The 17903-nt window shown below is 34.8% G+C and overlaps 1 protein-coding gene across 2 annotated transcripts in view; it reads left to right on the top strand.

The window, feature by feature from the left end:
* APPL1 (adaptor protein, phosphotyrosine interacting with PH domain and leucine zipper 1) overlaps positions 1-17599 on the top strand; it is a 36259-nt gene extending 18660 nt beyond the window's left edge. For both annotated transcript variants that reach the window (XM_072720680.1, XM_072720679.1), the window contains 12 exons: positions 680-868; positions 2809-2851; positions 4517-4573; positions 7269-7360; positions 7732-7914; positions 9615-9667; positions 10468-10642; positions 10733-10769; positions 11380-11526; positions 12292-12342; positions 13023-13112; positions 14109-17599. In XM_072720680.1, coding sequence (XP_072576781.1) covers positions 680-868; positions 2809-2851; positions 4517-4573; positions 7269-7360; positions 7732-7914; positions 9615-9667; positions 10468-10642; positions 10733-10769; positions 11380-11526; positions 12292-12342; positions 13023-13112; positions 14109-14255 — 1264 coding nt within the window. In that variant the 3' untranslated portion in view covers positions 14256-17599. The remainder of the gene's footprint in view (positions 1-679; positions 869-2808; positions 2852-4516; positions 4574-7268; positions 7361-7731; positions 7915-9614; positions 9668-10467; positions 10643-10732; positions 10770-11379; positions 11527-12291; positions 12343-13022; positions 13113-14108) is intronic.
* Positions 17600-17903: the final 304 nt, after the last annotated feature.

The following is a 17903-nucleotide window of genomic DNA, read 5'->3' as shown; positions in this document are numbered from 1 at the left end:
TAGTTATTTTCATATATTGTAATATCTTCTAAGGTATTATCAAGTGAATATAATATATAATTGATACTATCTGCTAAATTTGATTTTATGAAAGGCTGAATCTTTTTAATTAGAAGTATTAGCATGTTTGTCAGCTTTTTGACAGATGGGGTACATGAATAATTTTTGGAAGTAGAATTCTGTTTACTTATTGACTAATTTAGAAATATATTAAAAGTGGAACCAATCTGAGTTTAAGTAAATTGAGCATTACATGAATTAAATATTTTTATCATACTCTAAAATATATGTAATATATATGTATTACATAAATACATGTAATTATACTATCAGGTCAACTTTTAGTTTTTACATAAAGGTAGGATAAAGCAAGTTAACCCTAGGGGTAAAGTGAATTCTTTTCTTTTGAACTTATTCTCTTGAAAGTTGAACTATAATTTATGGAACGTCATTGTAACAATTACAACTTGATAACTTCCAGCCTTTTTTGGAAACACTTGTACACACAAAAATGGGTTGGCATACATGAATTTATTTTAGATACTGAAAAACTGATATTTTTATTTTCTAGGCACCTTGGTGCCTTTTGGCAGCTGGTTCTTTGTTTTATCTTGTGTCTGGCTTATGATGAGATTTCGGGTGTATTGTTACTAAGAGCAAATGTACTTTCTTCATTTAGTAAAACAGGCTTGGTGTCATCTACCTGGGACAGACAATTTTACTTCACGCAGGGTGGAAACTTAATGAGTCAGGCGCGTGGGGATGTAGCAGGCGGCCTGGCCATGGACATTGACAACTGTTCAGTAATGGCTGTGGACTGTGAAGACAGGCGGTACTGTTTTCAGATCACTTCCTTTGATGGAAAAAAGTTAGTATTTTGTCATATTTTAAACTACTGAAATGCTTAATAATTCCTTGTCATTCAGACATTTTATAGCTATTTTAGGCTTATTATGTATTTAGATAATTTTCTTTTTGATTGCATAGGAATGAGTTTTCCTTTCTGATTTGGTTAAATGATGCCTTACTATTTTGAGGTTGTCAAAATAAGGTCATATGATAAGAACCTGTGATTCCGTGTTAGGGTACTGTTCACTGAAAATTCTGCATTGTATGGGGGACGGCAGCACAAAGTAGTGGAAACAGCCCTAACCTTGGGGTCAGAAAATTTAAATTCAGGATCTACTACTTACTGTGTGTCTTAGACAAATTACATAACCTCTGTTTTTTCACATGTGAAATGGGGATGGGAAGGTCATAATCCCTACTTTGTGAATTATTATACAGAATAGAAATCTAACAGATGTAGTAATGTGCCTAACGTGTAGTAAGTGCAAACATTAGTGAATGTTATTTTTAAATGTTAAATATTTCTGATGAAATTAATGATTAGTCCATTAATGTTTATATGCCATTTTTAAAACTTCTGTTACCTTTGCATCTTATGAGAATCCAGAGTAGCCTTTAGAACAAATTTTTGGAAGACAGAAAAATATAAAAAAGCATTGAATATTGAAAGAAAGCTACAATCTCACTAGCTAGAAACAACAGTTAACTTTTTGGTTTGTTGCCTTACAGTTTTTATTTTAACTATTCTTTAAAACTTAAATATATTTAAATATTCTTTAAAATATGCTATAAATATTAAAATTCTGACAATTTTTATTTTATTATTTTTTTAATAATAAATTTATTTTTTATTGGTGTTCAATTTGCCAACATACAGAATGACCCAGTGCTCCCCGTCAAGTGCCCCCCTCAGTGCCCGCCACCCAGTCACCCCCACCCCCTGCCCTCCTCCCCTTCCACCACCCTTAGTTCATTTCCCAGAGTCTTCCATGTTCCTGACAATTTTTTAAAGATGAGGAGATACTGTATACGTACTTTGGATCTACAGCTACTTATTAAAAACATTTCACAATGGCTATATTAATCCATCTAAGGATATACACCATAATCTAAAATTTTTCCTAATGATAGATGTTTAAGTTATCTGTAGTTTTTTTTCTTACTTAAAATACTGTTTTTGATTTTGCTTACTGTTCAGAAGCAGCTTCTGAGTTCTTAGTAATTTTTCCTTTGTATTTATGTATGTTAAGATGTATGGTTCATGTCTTTTATCAAATAGTTGTTTAATTTCATATTCCTCCTTTCAATATGTAATGAATGTCAGTGACTCTGTCATTTATAATGCTGGATGTTGGGAGTCCCTGTGTTCATCAAAATTACCAAATTGTTAATATGTTACTCCAGGAACTTATTTTTTTTTCAGTTTATTGCTAATAATACTTAACATGATTTCCCATTTCACATTCTTAGTGTGATTCAGAATTAGTAATTTTTTTCTTTAACTCTTAAGATAGTAACAGCTATAGAAAAGCTAAGTATCTCAGTATTAGTAATTAATATATTGAAAATGTTTTACTGTATTATGGAGAAATAATAAGTACAATTAGTGTTTTCTGTGAGCATCGCTGATTTACATTTGAAACATATGATAAGTGTCAGAAAGTTGAAATGTATTGTCTTATTTGCAGTATACCTTTGTTATAGGCTGTCTTCTGAAAACCAGCACCTGTTTCTTTTTTGGTACATCTTGGCATGGATAGCCAGAGTCAAGAGTTGTTAAAATCTGAGTCCAGATGCCCCAGGTGGTCTCCTTTTCCTAACTTAAGATATTGATTGGTTGTGTGTTTTGAGTTTTTTTTAGTTTTGATACCGATTGGTTTTATATGAACCTTTAAAGATAAAAAATTTTCTTATTTTTTTCTTTAAGTTGAGGGTCAGACTTCTTTCTTTTTTTTTCAGGTCTTCAATTTTGCAAGCAGAAAGTAAAAAAGACCATGAGGAGGTAAAATTTTATCGTTAATTTCCTCAGCAACATCTTAAGATATTTCAGCAACTAAATATTAAGATAGAAATTTGGAAAACCCTAGTTAATTAAAAACATTCTTTTTCCATAAAACTCTATTGTCCTCAAGCAGCCTTTTTAAGTTTCACACAGACTTTTATAGCTAGACCTGTAAGAGGAGGCTTTAGAGATCATTGCTGTCTGTCTTTTTAAAGGCTTAACTTCAGAAATGACCTTGTGACTACTGCTTTCTGGCAAGCTGTTAGTATCATGAGGTGACAGTTTAATTTATTCCCTTCTCTCACCAACTCTGAGACCGTATTTGCACCGTAAGAACATAGTGGCAGCAGATGTAGCATGGCAGGAAGCAAGTAAAGCTTAAAACCTTGGAGAAATGAAAGACAGAAAAACAAAAATTTGGGAGTGTCTATTCTTCCTCACAAGTCTTTTATTTTTGGCTCCATTTTTACTTCTAGTACACCAAATATGGAAGGTAAGTTACCACCGAACTGACGCTTCAAAAACTGTCATGAGAAGCATTTTTGAATGAAAAATATTATAATTGATTTTGAATCACTTCATCTGGTATTATAACTGTGTTGGTAAAAGATGATGTTAGAAATTACAGAGAGATCTATTTTTATTTACTTCTGGAAGAGAGTGGGTACTACAACTTGCTTTTGGTTTGTGAAGAACACAGACAAATATTTACTCTCTGCTGGGTTTACCAAAACAGATTATTAGTTTAATGAGGCTCATCATGAACTGGAGTCCTCAAGAGTGAAGTAGATGTGGAACAGAGAGCATTTTTTATGTTAATTAGTTATAAACCTGAAAGAAGGGAAGTATGTAAAATGCATTCATTAGGAATATATTTAGCTCTTAACTTTTTTGCCACTAATTTGGTGGGGATTAAGAGGGGAAATTATATAAGAGATAAATATAGACTGTTAATATTATAACTTAACATTATTGCTATATTTTTATTTGCTTGTATGAAGTTAATTTGAACTTTTTTTTAAGATTTTATTTGAAAGAGCACACCTGGAGGGAGGGGCAGAGGAAGAGGGGAACACAGACTCCCCACTGAACAGGGAGCCCGATGTGGGGCTTGATCCCAGGACACTGGGATCATGACCTGAGCTGAAGGCAGATGCTTAACCAACTGAGCCACCCAGGTGCCCCTTGGGCTTTAAAAATAGTAAAGCTATTCACTTTTCTGTTACACTTTTAAATATTAAGCATATATATGCTTATGTGTATATAGGAAAGTATTTTTCTTATAAGAATGATTGTGTTACTTCTTTTTTTAGAGTTGTGGGGTTTGTTTTTTGTTTTAGAGCACTAGCATGAGTCGGGAGGTTAGGGCAGAGTGAGAGAAGCAGAGGGAGAAAAAGAATCCCAAGCAGGTTCCACATTTTTTTTTTTTTTTTTTTGATGACAGGTTCCACATTTGATGTAGGGTTTGATCTCACAACTCTGAGATCATGACCTAAAGTGGTATCAGGAGTCAGATGCTTAACTGAATGAGCCACCTGGGTTCCCCAATTATGTAGTACTACTAATGAAACTTCTATTCAGTGAAATATTGAACATTCTCTTTTAGAGCAGAAGCACTATAGGAAAAGTATTAATCATATTTTTCTATTTTTTTTTCTCTTGCAGTGGATCTGTACAATAAACAACATATCCAAACAAATATATTTAAGTGAAAACCCAGAGGTAACACTTTTATTTTATGGTATCCAGACCTGGCAAAATTGAATGATTATTAATGTATTCTTAATGTCATAATTCCTCAAGTCCTGTAATCTTTTTTTTTTTAAGATTTTATTTATTTATCATTGAGAGACAGAGAGAGAGAGAGGCAGAGACACAGGCAGAGGGAGGAGCAGGCTACATGCAGGATGCCTGACAGGGGACTCAATCCCGGGTCTCCAGGATCACACCCTGGGCTGAAGGCAGGCTGCTAAACCGCTGAGCCACTTTGGCTGCCCAAGTCCTGTAATCTTTTAATTTGCCTTGAATGAGTAGCTTTAATGTATCCATGTATGAGCATCTGGTCTTCCTAGAAAGATAAATTATTTCAAAAGTAACTGAAATTGGTCAGCTAACGAATTTTTACTGGGCGTCAATGCTGTGGATTTAGCTTTGGATTGAGCACCATGGAGGATACTGAAGAAAAGGAAACCATGGTTTGCCTTCCAGGACCCTGAGTGTTTGGGAATACAAAACTAAAACTTTAACATTTTGTATAAAACTAAATAATTGAAAGTGTGTGGTAATGACTAAAAGTTTAAGATTTGAGGATGTTAAGATCAGTGTGGACTTTAATTTTAGAGAAAATTGTGGAGGTGATAGAATCCTGAGCTGGCTAAGATTTGTCCATGTTTGAAGAAAAGAGAAGGAATTACAGATATGAGAATAAAAACAAAAGCATAAAGGCAGAAATGGTGTATTTATGAAACCAGTAGTATAACTGGAGTTGAAGGTTCTTGTTAGAGAATACCAGAAAGCTGAAGTGTTCAGACAGGTCACCTGGGGATCTTGTTGAAATGCAGATTCTGTGTAGGGTAAGGTGGCCTGAGCTCTAGTTTTGCCAGTTATGCTTTGAGTAGCAAGGGTATCAAACCAGATGAACTTAGCTGTGTAGGTGAATCCAAATATACACCCAGAACCCAGGGGTACAGAAATCTCTGGAAGGAATCTAGTGGGTCCACACTGCAGTGTGTTTGGGAATCAAGACTTGGTTTATTGGGGCAGGAACCCAGTAACCTCTACCAGTCTTGGTGGGCCCATCTGTGCAGTAAACCCAGCCGCCTCCCAGGGCTGTGCGGGGCTGATGATTTCAGCTGAGGCAGAGCAGGGCTGATTTCTCTAGGAAGCCCTCACCCTCTATAAGTCTTAAAACTGTTGTTGGTATAAAGGAGTGTCTGGGAACATGTAGGAGCCCATTATCCTACTTCAGGCATGAACGGAAGGTCTGAACAGGGCAGTAACCAAGAGAAAAGAAATAATGCATTGTAGAAACAGGAAAAAAGAAATTGACTGGGCTAGTTAATAACTGACCAATATAAACGATGAAAGAGACAAATTAAAGATGACTTTCAGGTTGTAATCTCAAGTGAATGGAAGAACAATTTGAAAGAATTCTATTTTTATCATTATGGCTTTGAGGTGCCAGCCAAGGCACATAGGATTTAGATGCCTAGGAACAAGTTTTGAACCAAAGAGACAATATCTCATGACCTCCAAAATATTACTAACTTCTGTTAGTTTCATAATAACAATTTGAGTGTAATCTAAGAAAATTAGTGCTAATTGTAGAGAAGAATTTTGCTTGCAGTAATTTGATTTCTTGCTAGGTTGGGTTTTCCTTTCTGTTATGTTACTTGGGAGCACTAAAAAATAAAATGCAAAAAGAATAAAAATAAAATGCAAATTGGATGACCTGTTAATACCTAGGGAATAACATGGTGAATACACTGTTTGTATTTGAATAATTCAGGATTATGGTATTTACCCACAAATTATCAGAGCTCTAAATTTTAAGTAGTATTTTCCAGATTATCCAGAATTACTTTATCTGTACTTCATAAGAGAAGAAATTCTGATCAATTTGTGGCATTGTCTTAATATATTTTTGCTAACTAAAACACAGAAATACAAAAATGTTATGTGATTTTTTTTCTGATGTAAATGCGATTTTATGTAGCCAGTGTTTGATATAAAACAATTAAGCTTAAACATATTTCTTATAGGAAGCTTTTCTTTCAGATTTTGGTCATGATAACTTCGTCAATAAATACATAGATTTCTTTTTTTTTTTTTTAGATTTATTTATTCATGATAGACACAGAAAGAGAGGCAGAGACATAGGCAGAGGGAGAAGCAGGCTTCCTGCAGGGAGCCTGATGCAGGACTTGATCCTGGGATTCCGGGATCACACCCTGAGCTGAAGGGAGATGCTCAACCACTGAGCCACCTACGTGTCCCTACGTAGATGTTTCTGACCATAAATATATTCTGGAAGATCATGAAAACTTCAGCAGTATAGTTATAAAATGTTTTACTATTTTGATATTTTGTGGCTATTTCCTACTTTTGAATTTCTTTATTTAGCAAATGTATTGAGTATTCATATACTAGGCGCTGTATTAAATGCTAACAATACAAACCTTAATCCAAAAAGTCTTGTACTTAAATATTTAAAGATCTAGGTCTGTAAGAAGTAAGAGGAAACTTAAATTATAATGTTACGAAGTTAATTATGTATCTTAATATTAAGACAGAATGTGGAACTACTTTAGTAACTCCAGTTTTCATTTTAAGTGTAACTCGAACATTCTGACAATAGAGTTATATTCAAATTTTTGGTTTCCTTGCTTTACTAATTCTTGTCCTTTTTAAAAAACAGGAAATTGCTGCACGAGTAAATCAGTCAGCTTTGGAAGCGGTCACTCCCTCCCCATCTTTCCAGCAGAGGCACGAGAGTTTGCGGCCAGCAGCGTGAGTTACCAGACTTTGGGTTATTTAAAACTATATGGGCTATTGAAAGTGTTAGCAGACACTTTGATTTTAGCAGTGCTACTTACATTAGTATGAAATAATTCCCCCAAAACATAGAAAGTGTATTTTTAAGTTGGTAAATCTACTAGCAAGAGTGCTAAATAAATGATTCCAAATTGCCCTAATGCTTTATCTCTAGATTAAGATCATTTATGATTTTGAATTTAGTCATTGGAAAGAAAAGTTTTGTTATTGAAATTTCTGCTCCTTTCTTTGACTTATAAAATTGTATTTTCTTTTCTCATTGTTTGTATTCAATTTCAAACAGAGAAAACTAAAGGCAATGCCTTCTCGTTTTCTTCTTTGCTTAGACAATCTCGGCCACCAACAGCTCGAACCAGCAGCTCAGGATCCTTAGGATCTGAGTCCACAAACTTGGCTGCCCTTTCTCTAGATTCTCTCGTTGCTCCAGACACTCCAATACAATTTGACATCATTTCTCCCGTGTGTGAAGATCAGCCTGGCCAGGCAAAAGCCTTTGGCCAGGGCGGCAGGTGGGTGATGGCATCACAGGGATACTGTTCTGTGGTCTGTAAGGCTTGTGATTCCATTTTTGCAGTTAAGAGTCATCTCTCATATATGTTTATCAATTATGTTGTACTTCTTTTAATTACTTGATTTGATAGTTGGGAAGGAATCATGCAGGTTTTTCTCTTTGTTTTCTGTCTAAATAAGTGAAGATAAGTTAATTTTAAAAATAGTTAATTTTGAATTGCTTATCAGATCTACTTCTGGTATTTGCTCTTAAAATTGTAGAAGAAAGTTGACAGTCCTATCTATAGATCATGACAATATTTAGAAATTTTTTTTTAATATTTAGAAATTCTTGAGAGTAATACATGTGCTATAGGTTTGTAAGAAAAATACCATCTTGGGGGATGCCTGGGTGGCTTAGCGGTTGAGCATCTGCCTTTGGCTCAGGGTGTGATCCTGGAGTCCTAGGATTGAGTCCCACATCTGGCTTCCTGTGTGGGGCCTGCTTCTCCCTCTGCCTGTGTGTCTCTGCCTCTCTGTCTCTAAATGAATAATTAAATAAAATCTTAAAAAAAAGAAAAATATCATTAATAAAATCATCTTTTGGTTATATAATGAGAAGTGTGAAAGCTGTTTAAAATTTTTCTTTGGCTCTGAGATGAAGGAAATGTCTCTCAAGGCAAATAATTTGTTTAAGTAGGTTGGACACCTAATAAATTGAGACTAATTTGGATAATACATGGCTATGATGAAGAAAAATAATTTGTACTTGATCACAGATATATACTCAGCATTTGATATAATAGGGCACCTATGAATTACAGAGATCAGTTTCATGTTATCTTAATGCCAACATTATTTTAAAACCATTTAGCTCTTTGTTTCCTTACAAAACCTATTTTGAGTTATACTTTTATTCCTTCATTGTGGGTGTGTCAAGAGCCACTCATAATGAGGAAGGAGGTAGCTCCCATCACTAATTAGCTTTTCTTTTTGCATTTTGTTACGTATGCCTTGAGAAACGGGTTTAAAACTAGAAAATGTTCAAATTAGCATAATTAACTTACAGTATGTATTTAGAGGACTTAAAAAGGTTTTTACAATCTCAGGAAATCCCTGGCGTTTTTCTCAAGATTGAAGTTAAATCAACTCTTTTCTGTCCCCCTTTATTTAAATTTAAGGATTTTCACAACATGGTTTGTAGGATGTTGGGGTGTGTATGTGTATATATGTATGTATGTCTACACATCAGTTCATCCATCTCTTCTAGAATGCAGCAGCTTTGAGTTCAGCCTGCTAAGTGTGAAGGCAGGGGATTTCGTTAAAGTGGGCATCAGTAGTGTTCTTTAACAGAATGGGGCGTTTCAGAACTTTTTATTTTTTTTATTTAAAAAAAATTTTTTTTGAAGATTTTATTTGTTCATGAGAGAGAAGGAGAGAGAGGCAGAGGCAGAGATACAGCCAGAGGGAGAAGCAGGCTCCATGCAGGGAGCCTGATGTGGGACTCGATCCTGGGACTCCAGGATCATGCCCTGGGCCGAAGACAAGTGCTGAACCACTGAGCCACCCAGGTGTCTCGATCAGAGCTTTTTTTAAAAAAGAAGATATGTTCAAGTTTTTGTGACTCCTAGTTTTTAGCTCTAGTTTTAATGATTGGGATTTCTTCCATAGGCTTATGGTAACTGACCATTGGTTCATAATTTTTTAAAAAACTTTTCAGGCGCACAAATCCATTTGGAGAATCCGGAGGAGGTACAAAATCTGAAACTGAAGGTAAAACAGATGTGTGGTATTCTTCTATCTTAAAATTCTCAGTGGTAAACTGTGAAGAATTTGTTGTTTATGTTTATTCAGATTATGCAGTTTTAATGGTAACTTCACAGTTTTCTTTTTGCTCATAATACTCAAAGCAACAGAACTTAATCAGGCTTAAGGATTTCATTAAAATTATAGAGTATTATACTTTTGACCTCACAGTCAGATTCTCAATGCAGAAGATATCCTTTAAGCTTTTCTTAGCAGCTGATGTTTTCTTCTGGAACTAGAACATTAACTTTTCTCTCTCTCTCTCTCTCTCTCTCTTTTTTTTTTTTTTTAGTAACTCTTTATTTTGATAAATTTCAAACTTAAAAGCTGTAAGAACAGTACAAGGAATTTTTTTTTAAACTTGGAACCATTAGTTGTTTGTTTTTTAAAATTTATTTATTCATGAGAAACAGAGAGAGAGAGGCAGAGACATAGGCAGAGAGAGAAGCAGGCTTCATGCAGGGAGCCTGATGTGGGACTCAATCCTGGAACTCCAGGATCACGCCCTGGGCCAAAGTCAGGTGCTGAACTGCTGAGCCACCCAGTTTCCCCCAGAACCACCAATTACTGAAGCCTTAACCTTTTGCTATTTGAATTAGAGACCTTTAATTTTCCTACTATAACTTGACCACCATAGTTAGGAGTAATTTCTAAATACTGCTATTAGATTGAATTTTTCATTAGAAAATCTAAAAGGTGACAATATATTTTACTCTTAAGAGAAATGTGGAATTTAAAGATATGTAATGTACCTTGTTCTTTTGTAGATTCTATTCTTCATCAGTTATTTATCGTGCGATTCCTTGGTTCTATGGAGGTGAAATCAGACGACAGTCCAGATGTTGTTTATGAAACAATGCGGCAAATCTTAGCTGCCCGTGCCATCCATAACATCTTTCGTATGACAGAATCACATTTATTAGTCACTTGTGATTGTTTAAAGTAAGTAATGATCTCCCCCTTAAAAAACTGTAGGAAAAAATGTTTAATTTCAGCCTAGTTAAAATTTGTTTTCCAAATTTTTAATTATAGGTTAATTGATCCACAGACACAAGTTACAAGGCTCACAGTGAGTTCTGCACATTTAAAGCTTTATTGGAAGGCTCTTTTATGCATATACATGTCTGTATTGTTATAAACATTCTGATTATATTAAAATACAGTATTAATTATGATTGGCTAAGTTATAATTAAGGCTATAGCCATTTCCCCCCGAGAAGTTTTAATTGAACATTCCATGTACTTAAAGAATCAGTGCAATCTGGTTGTCCTACTTAGTTTTTTAGTATATGGTACATGCTGCCTAGTTAAGGGATAAACACAATGGTAGGAATTAAATGGTGAACACGAGTGAGTTTATTCTATAATGATATGTGTTGAAATAGCTGCAAGTATGTGCTCTTATTTAATCATTTAATAAGATGGACTGTATTGTTACTGATTTTGATTTTGTAAAATGTATAAATGACAAATAAGTTGGATAGTCAACAGCCTCTTACTCTGCCTGGTAATCTGAACCAAACATGACATTTTTGTTCTTAGGTTGCTATTCTGTTAAGAAAAAAAAATGGCTCTAATGTTCTGTTTATAATGTTTTTGACTTAGTACTTGAGTTTTTCATGTAGAAGTGTGTACGTTTGTTTGAAAAATCTCTTTGCTTCTGATGTTTTCTGTGACAGTTTCCATTACCCTGTGTAGTTTTGTACGCTACACACCAGGAAAATAAGAGGCTTTTTGGATTTGTTCTTCGGACATCAGGAGGGAGAAGTGAAAGTAATCTGTCATCAGTCTGCTATATATTTGAATCAAATAATGAAGGGGAAAAGGTACATGGCTTTTCAAAATGTGTTTCTGTTGTGAAATGTCTATCGTAGTTGAAGTTCTTAGTAAGATCTCTGGGAAAAACCAGATTTGGCCTAATCCATCTAAGTTGTTTGAGCAAATCCTGTTGCTCTGAAGATAGCTGAGCTGGTGGGTTGGCCCTTCTGACTACAGACCTGTGTCTTCCTTGGCTGTTGATAGCTGGTGTAGTCCTCTGGCTTCATTAACTTACTCTGGGAATGCAGTATATTCCCATAATCGGCCCTTTTCAAGTGTTTTTAGCTTAGAGCAGCATCAGCATCTGCTTGCTTCATTCTTTGTGGACTTTACCATTTCAGTAAGGAATCTGAGGTAATAGGAAGATGGGGTATGTGCAATAGAAACTCATAGACTCTGAAGAATATACACAGATGCTTCATTTGGGGGCTGGAGCATGCTTTTTTTTGTTTTTGCTTTTTAAATATATTTATTTAGCATGAACAGGATGCGGGGGGGGTGTTGGGCAAGGGGAGAGAGAATATTAAGCAGATTCTGTACTGAGTGCAGAGTACAACATAGGGCTTGATTTCATGACCTGAGTTGAAATCAAGAGTCAGTCTTCAAATGAGTCCCCCAGGTGCCCCAGGGTTGGAACATTCTTAAATCACCTTTTGTTTGAAGCTGCCTGTTATAATGAGTTATAAATCTAGTTGTATCAGCCATTTAGAATCTTAAAATTGTTACTTTGATGTGAAAACTGCCTGAGGTTTTTCTACACTTTTCCCTTTTAGATTTGTGATTCTGTTGGACTGGCAAAACAGATAGCCTTGCATGCAGAACTGGTAAGAATCCAAGATAACTATCCAAGAATATTATCCATTTTCTAAGTTAAGATTTTATTTATTTAGAGCACAGGTGGGGAGAGGGGCATAGAAACAGGGAGAGAAAGAGAATCTCCAACACCCTACTACTGAGCATGCAGCCCTATGCAGGGCTTGATCTCATGACCCTAAGATCATGACCTGAGTCGAAATTAACAGTCGGATGCTGAGCCAACTGAGCCACCCAACTGCCCCTTCAAGAATGTTATCTAAAATCTTACATATTAGCAAGTAAATAAAATAATTTTGCTGTGCAAGGTTATTAATGGATACTATTGCTGGTATAGCATTAGAATTTGGATAAGTGACTAAGAGAGAATATAAATTTTTAGTGTGCTTTCATATAAATATAAAAAAATATGAAAAGGTTGCAAAGGCAGTATTAATTGAAAAAATCTAAAATTTGGGACACCCGAGTGGCTCAGCGGTTGAGTGTTTGCCTCTGGCTCAGGGCATGATCTCGGGATCCAGGATTGAGTCCCACATCAGACTCCCTCCAGGGAGTCTGCTTCTCCCTTTGCCTGTGTCTCTGCCTCTCTCTCTGTGTCTCTCATGAATAAATAAATAAAATCTTTTTTAAAAATCTAAAATTTAAAATTATTTCATATTTAATTCATTAGTTGTATTTGTATGCTTTTCAGGATCGTAGGGCATCAGAAAAACAAAAAGAAATGGAGAGGGTAAAAGAGAAGCAACAGAAAGAACTCAGTAAACAAAAACAAATTGAAAAGGTATGTAGTCCCAATATCTAGATCTTCTCTGGTGTAATGTTTATGAAAGTTCCTTAATTCAGGACTGTGACTTTCAGATTTGAATTTCCAAATGAAAGTCTGTTTCTCGTTCCTCAGCCACTTTATAACCAGATGATTCATAGCACAGCAGAAAAGGAAGACGTCTGTCTTCTGATAGGATGTTCACACTATGGTAACCGACATGTAGTTGACTTACTGTTTAGCAAACATATCAGAACTTTTATATTTCTATATTCCAATGGCCCTATGTGTACACATGTGTATGGGCTTTAACTGCCATTGCTGACAGCTTTACTGGTTTCCAGGAATGTATATGTAAACATTCAATGCTACCAGGAGTGTCAAATCATTGTCCATCCAACAGGATAATATTTAGGCAAATTTTAGAGCAAAATCTAAAGAACACATGAGATTGTAAGACCCAGTTATGGGTTGTGGCATTGGCAATAACAGTGGGGGGAAAAAAGAGACATTTGTCGGATACTTACTGAGTATAGATCAGCAGGAATTGGGAATAAATTGGACTTTCTGACAAAGGAGAGAGATATGATGAAGATGACCATGAAGTTGAGGCTTTCTTGCTAGGGTAGGCTGAGGGAGGGCAACAACTGATCTAACAAGATAAATTGGACGCGGGGTGGGGGGGGGTGGCGGTGGTTAGGCAGGGATGTGGAGTGATCTGTTATGAACATTGTATTGGCATATAGGGAGAGATAACAATGGTCTGAATATTATTGTTGCCATTAAAACAGAGAAGAGGGCAACGTTGGCTTTTACAGGATTTCTAAAATGGTGCCAGAATTTACTTTGGTATTGCACTGGTTGTGTGTAGTCTTTGTTTTCAGTAAGTTGCCAGAATTATGCATAAATGTTTGACAAAAGGATTGAAGTAGCTCTCAAGTTGTATTTTAAATGCATAGTTTTGCATTTGATTGCAAATAATAAACTTAGTTTCTTTTCTGTCTTTTCTACTAGGACTTAGAAGAACAGAGTCGCTTGATAGCTGCTTCCAGTAGACCGAACCAAGCCAGTAGTGAGGGGCAGTTTGTTGTCCTTAGCAGTAGCCAGTCAGAAGAGAGTGATTTGGGAGAAGAAGGAAAGAAAAGAGAATCAGAAGCATGAACTTATCCTTGCTTTTGGGTTGGTATTTCCCCCCTTGGAATTTATTGACAGTTTCTGTGGTGAAATGGCACAAGGTAACAACTATGTTGAAATATCAAGGAGACTAAAGTTTATATTTGCTTGTTTGTTTTAACTTCATTTTTAAAAATAAGATTGACCTTGATCACTTAGGTTTGCACTGATTTTTTTTCCCTTAAAAATAATATACTATGCAGTAACATCAAATTCCACATGTCTAAGAGAAACTTGTTCATCTCCTTGAAGTAGATTGCTGAGGAATTATACTTGCTCAAGCCTTTTTTCCTTCAAATTGTGAACTTCTTATCTTGCTTTGTAATTGGCTCTGACCATAAGAAAACTTTTATTCTTCAGCTTCAGGTATTCATGGATATGCTCCCTCTTCTCATTAGAAACATTTTTGCTGGCAGTGAGGAAGCTTTTGACTGAATTGATTCAAAACCCTTTATACAAAGAATTCTACAAGTTTGCAAATATTTTAATTATTAAATGTGCAATAGAACTTTTATATAAAATTAGAGAAATTTTAGACTTAAGGTTTCAAATTGTGGCAGGTGGTACTGTGATTTCAGGGCACTTTCTTGGATTGCTCACATTTCTCTGATCTATACCTGATGCCAGTGGGAAAGAAGCATAAGTGTCTTCAGTTCAAGATTGATACAGCCCGTGGCATTTAATTATCACATTCTTAGTTCTCAGGTTGGGACTTGAATTATTGCTGCAGAGCAGTAATGGTTAAAATAAGATTCTGGAATTTATTAAAAGGGATTTTTTTTTTTGTTCAAGTACATTTTAGATTAGGACTTAACATGTAAGATATTGTTACAGGATAACACATCGTATTTTCTGCATTGTGTGAAATAATTTTTATTCAAAATCAAGTGACATTTCAAAAGAAGTTCTATAACCGTTGTTTCCTGCTTAAAGTAAAAAAGCCCAAAGTTTAGTTTAGGAAATGTAATCTTTTAAATTTCAGACTGAAATGCACAGTATTTTCATAATTCCATGTTTTGATAAAATACTGATCACCACTTTATATCCACAAAGGCAAATAATATATGAGAATAATTTGCACTAATTATTGTAAATACTTGTACTCTTCAAATGAGTAAAAGGTCTAATTCCATGAAAGATTGAAAGGAATTGAATGTTTGGTATAAGAGAGTTGACCAAGGAAAGATTTTAGCCTGGTGCCTAGGTTAAAATGACGTTTCCCTATTGCCATGTCAAAACTTTTTTTTTTTCTTTACTCAGATTTTTAATATTGCTGATAGAAATTATGTAAAATTTTTTTTGTTTCACGTGTAAAACTATAAAGAGACAAGTTAAATATATTGAACAAAATACATAGTCATACATCTAAAATTTTCAAGAAATTAGCCACTTCAAGATGGAAAAGCCCATTGTTCTTTGATAGTCTTTTCTTAGTTCTGAATTAGAGATGGCATCTGTTTTAGTCTCTCAATACAATGTGGCTGTTTCACACTGAATGCACACTGTTTTCTGTGGAAGGGAATAATTATATATAGGATCATGATATTCTTTTTATCCACGTGCCAAATGGGAATAATGATTACTTGATAATCATTATTTTGAAGCCTTATGTTACCCAAACATATAGTAACAAAATAGAAATTTATGGAGTACTTTTTGGAGAAAGTTGATTTTGTGCTTACTATAAGGGAATGCTTTCACAATAATTGCTATATGATTCCTTTGGTAGAAGTTGAAATGTCTGTGGTCCGCACCTCACTAGTCATGGCAGGTCCTGCTATTAAGACCTTTTTGAGAATTAGTAAGCTCTCTGTTTAAGTCTTTTGCTTATGTTATTAAGTTGTCAGTTCACTTAATTCAGATGAAACTTACAAGGAAGGTGGTCAGCATTAGGAGGCTGGTACTGTGCCTGGTAACAAGTACAGGGCACAGTTGTTAGTACTCTGGGTCAAAGTGAATGCTGGAGTTAAAGGCACTGGCCAACTTAGGGATGCTGGATAGACCTGTAATTCGTTTTAGGTCATGATTTTGATAGGAATTTATGCAATAACACACCCATGTCCACAGATCAGACCAAAGAGCATTACAACACCAAATAGAAGTCATGTGTGAGATTAACGATTTTAGGTATTTGAACTTTTGGTCCATTGCTATAGAACTATAAGAACTATTCCATACTGCAGATATTTAAGCATCGACTTTAAAAAACTTGCCTTTTTGTTTGAAGTTTCTGCATAATGTTAAAGCTGATCTTGGTCTGTTACTCTTTGAAATCACATCTGGTTCTGAATGCTTTGTGAGGTAGCTTTCTCGGATTCAAACTTACACTTGATGGTTTTTAGAAATTAACAAAACATTCTTTAAAAGAAATTAAGTCTACCTAATTCAGCTATGCACTCTGCTACGTATAGGAACAGTACTTTTCTAACGATGGTAATGAAGTCAGTATATAGGAAACTTAATTACAGCTTTTCCCTTTAAAAATTTTAAAACTTGTTATCAAGGGACTGAACAGAGTCCCCAAAGCCAGTTTAGTTTTTGCCATTTCTACAATGATTAGTTTGTGTTTAATTTCAAAAGCATTTTCAGGCTCTAGGAGTGGTAAAATTATTACTCTTACGCTTGAGAAAAGGATAGTAAGGTATGCATAACATTCTATGTAATGTACAGTCTTGTGTGGTAAAGGCATCTGAGTTAATTTTGAGTTATATGTAGGAACTACAGATATTTAAGATTTGAATCTTATTATAAATGCTGACAGACCCTAAGATCCTGTGTATTGAAAACCTGCTACCTGAATAAAATGAAAATACTAACATTGGTTTTGACTCCAACCTCCTAGCATTCAACTGTACTTTAAATATTCAAACACATTGTAGGAAGCAAGCCTTTCCTTTTATTTTAAGCAAGTTTGGCTTACTCTTCTTTCATGAATTTTGTTCTTCATTAATAACACAAAGATTTGAAACTGGAACTATACTATACTTTTTAACTAGTCTCTTGTGGCTGTACTCATGTAATTTACTTCAGCTAATATGAGAACTGGGGATTAAGTTATAACGTGCAAAACTGCTTTGTATATTTGGTGATTTTGTAATGTTAAGTGAATTAGTTCTTATCTCACTGATATTAATCATGCATATATACAATTAAAATTCATGCTACATTTCCCTTTAGAATTGAAGAACTCAACTTTATGTAACGGTATACATGTGGGGTGGAGAGCTTATTTTTTTCATTTTGTCAAAGTAGGTATTCTCTGATAAGGCTTCAGGAAATATGCTGTTAGGAGATTTTTAATGTATAATAAAGTCCATGATTTTTGTATAGTCTTTTTTGTTTGAAGTATTTGATATATACTCAGAATTCTGTTTCTCCAAGTCATTCCAAATGATGCTTGTGAAACAAATAGACTTTTTCTTAATCTGTTATGACACACTATAATTACACATCTAGCCGCACTGCAATTCCATAACAGCTAAAATGAAAGAAAAGGTCACTTAACTGGGAAATAATACTAATTCATCACTAGTGATTTTTTCTCTTAGAAAAATAGGTTTCTCAATCATTATCCTAGAAATGTTACAGACAATATGTACTTGCTATGGTTGGCCCTATTCAAAGAAATACATATAT

Source organism: Vulpes vulpes, chromosome 9, assembly GCF_048418805.1.
Source record: "Vulpes vulpes isolate BD-2025 chromosome 9, VulVul3, whole genome shotgun sequence".
Taxonomy (NCBI): Eukaryota; Metazoa; Chordata; class Mammalia; order Carnivora; family Canidae; genus Vulpes; species Vulpes vulpes.
This window is presented reverse-complemented; position numbering and strand designations above follow the sequence as displayed.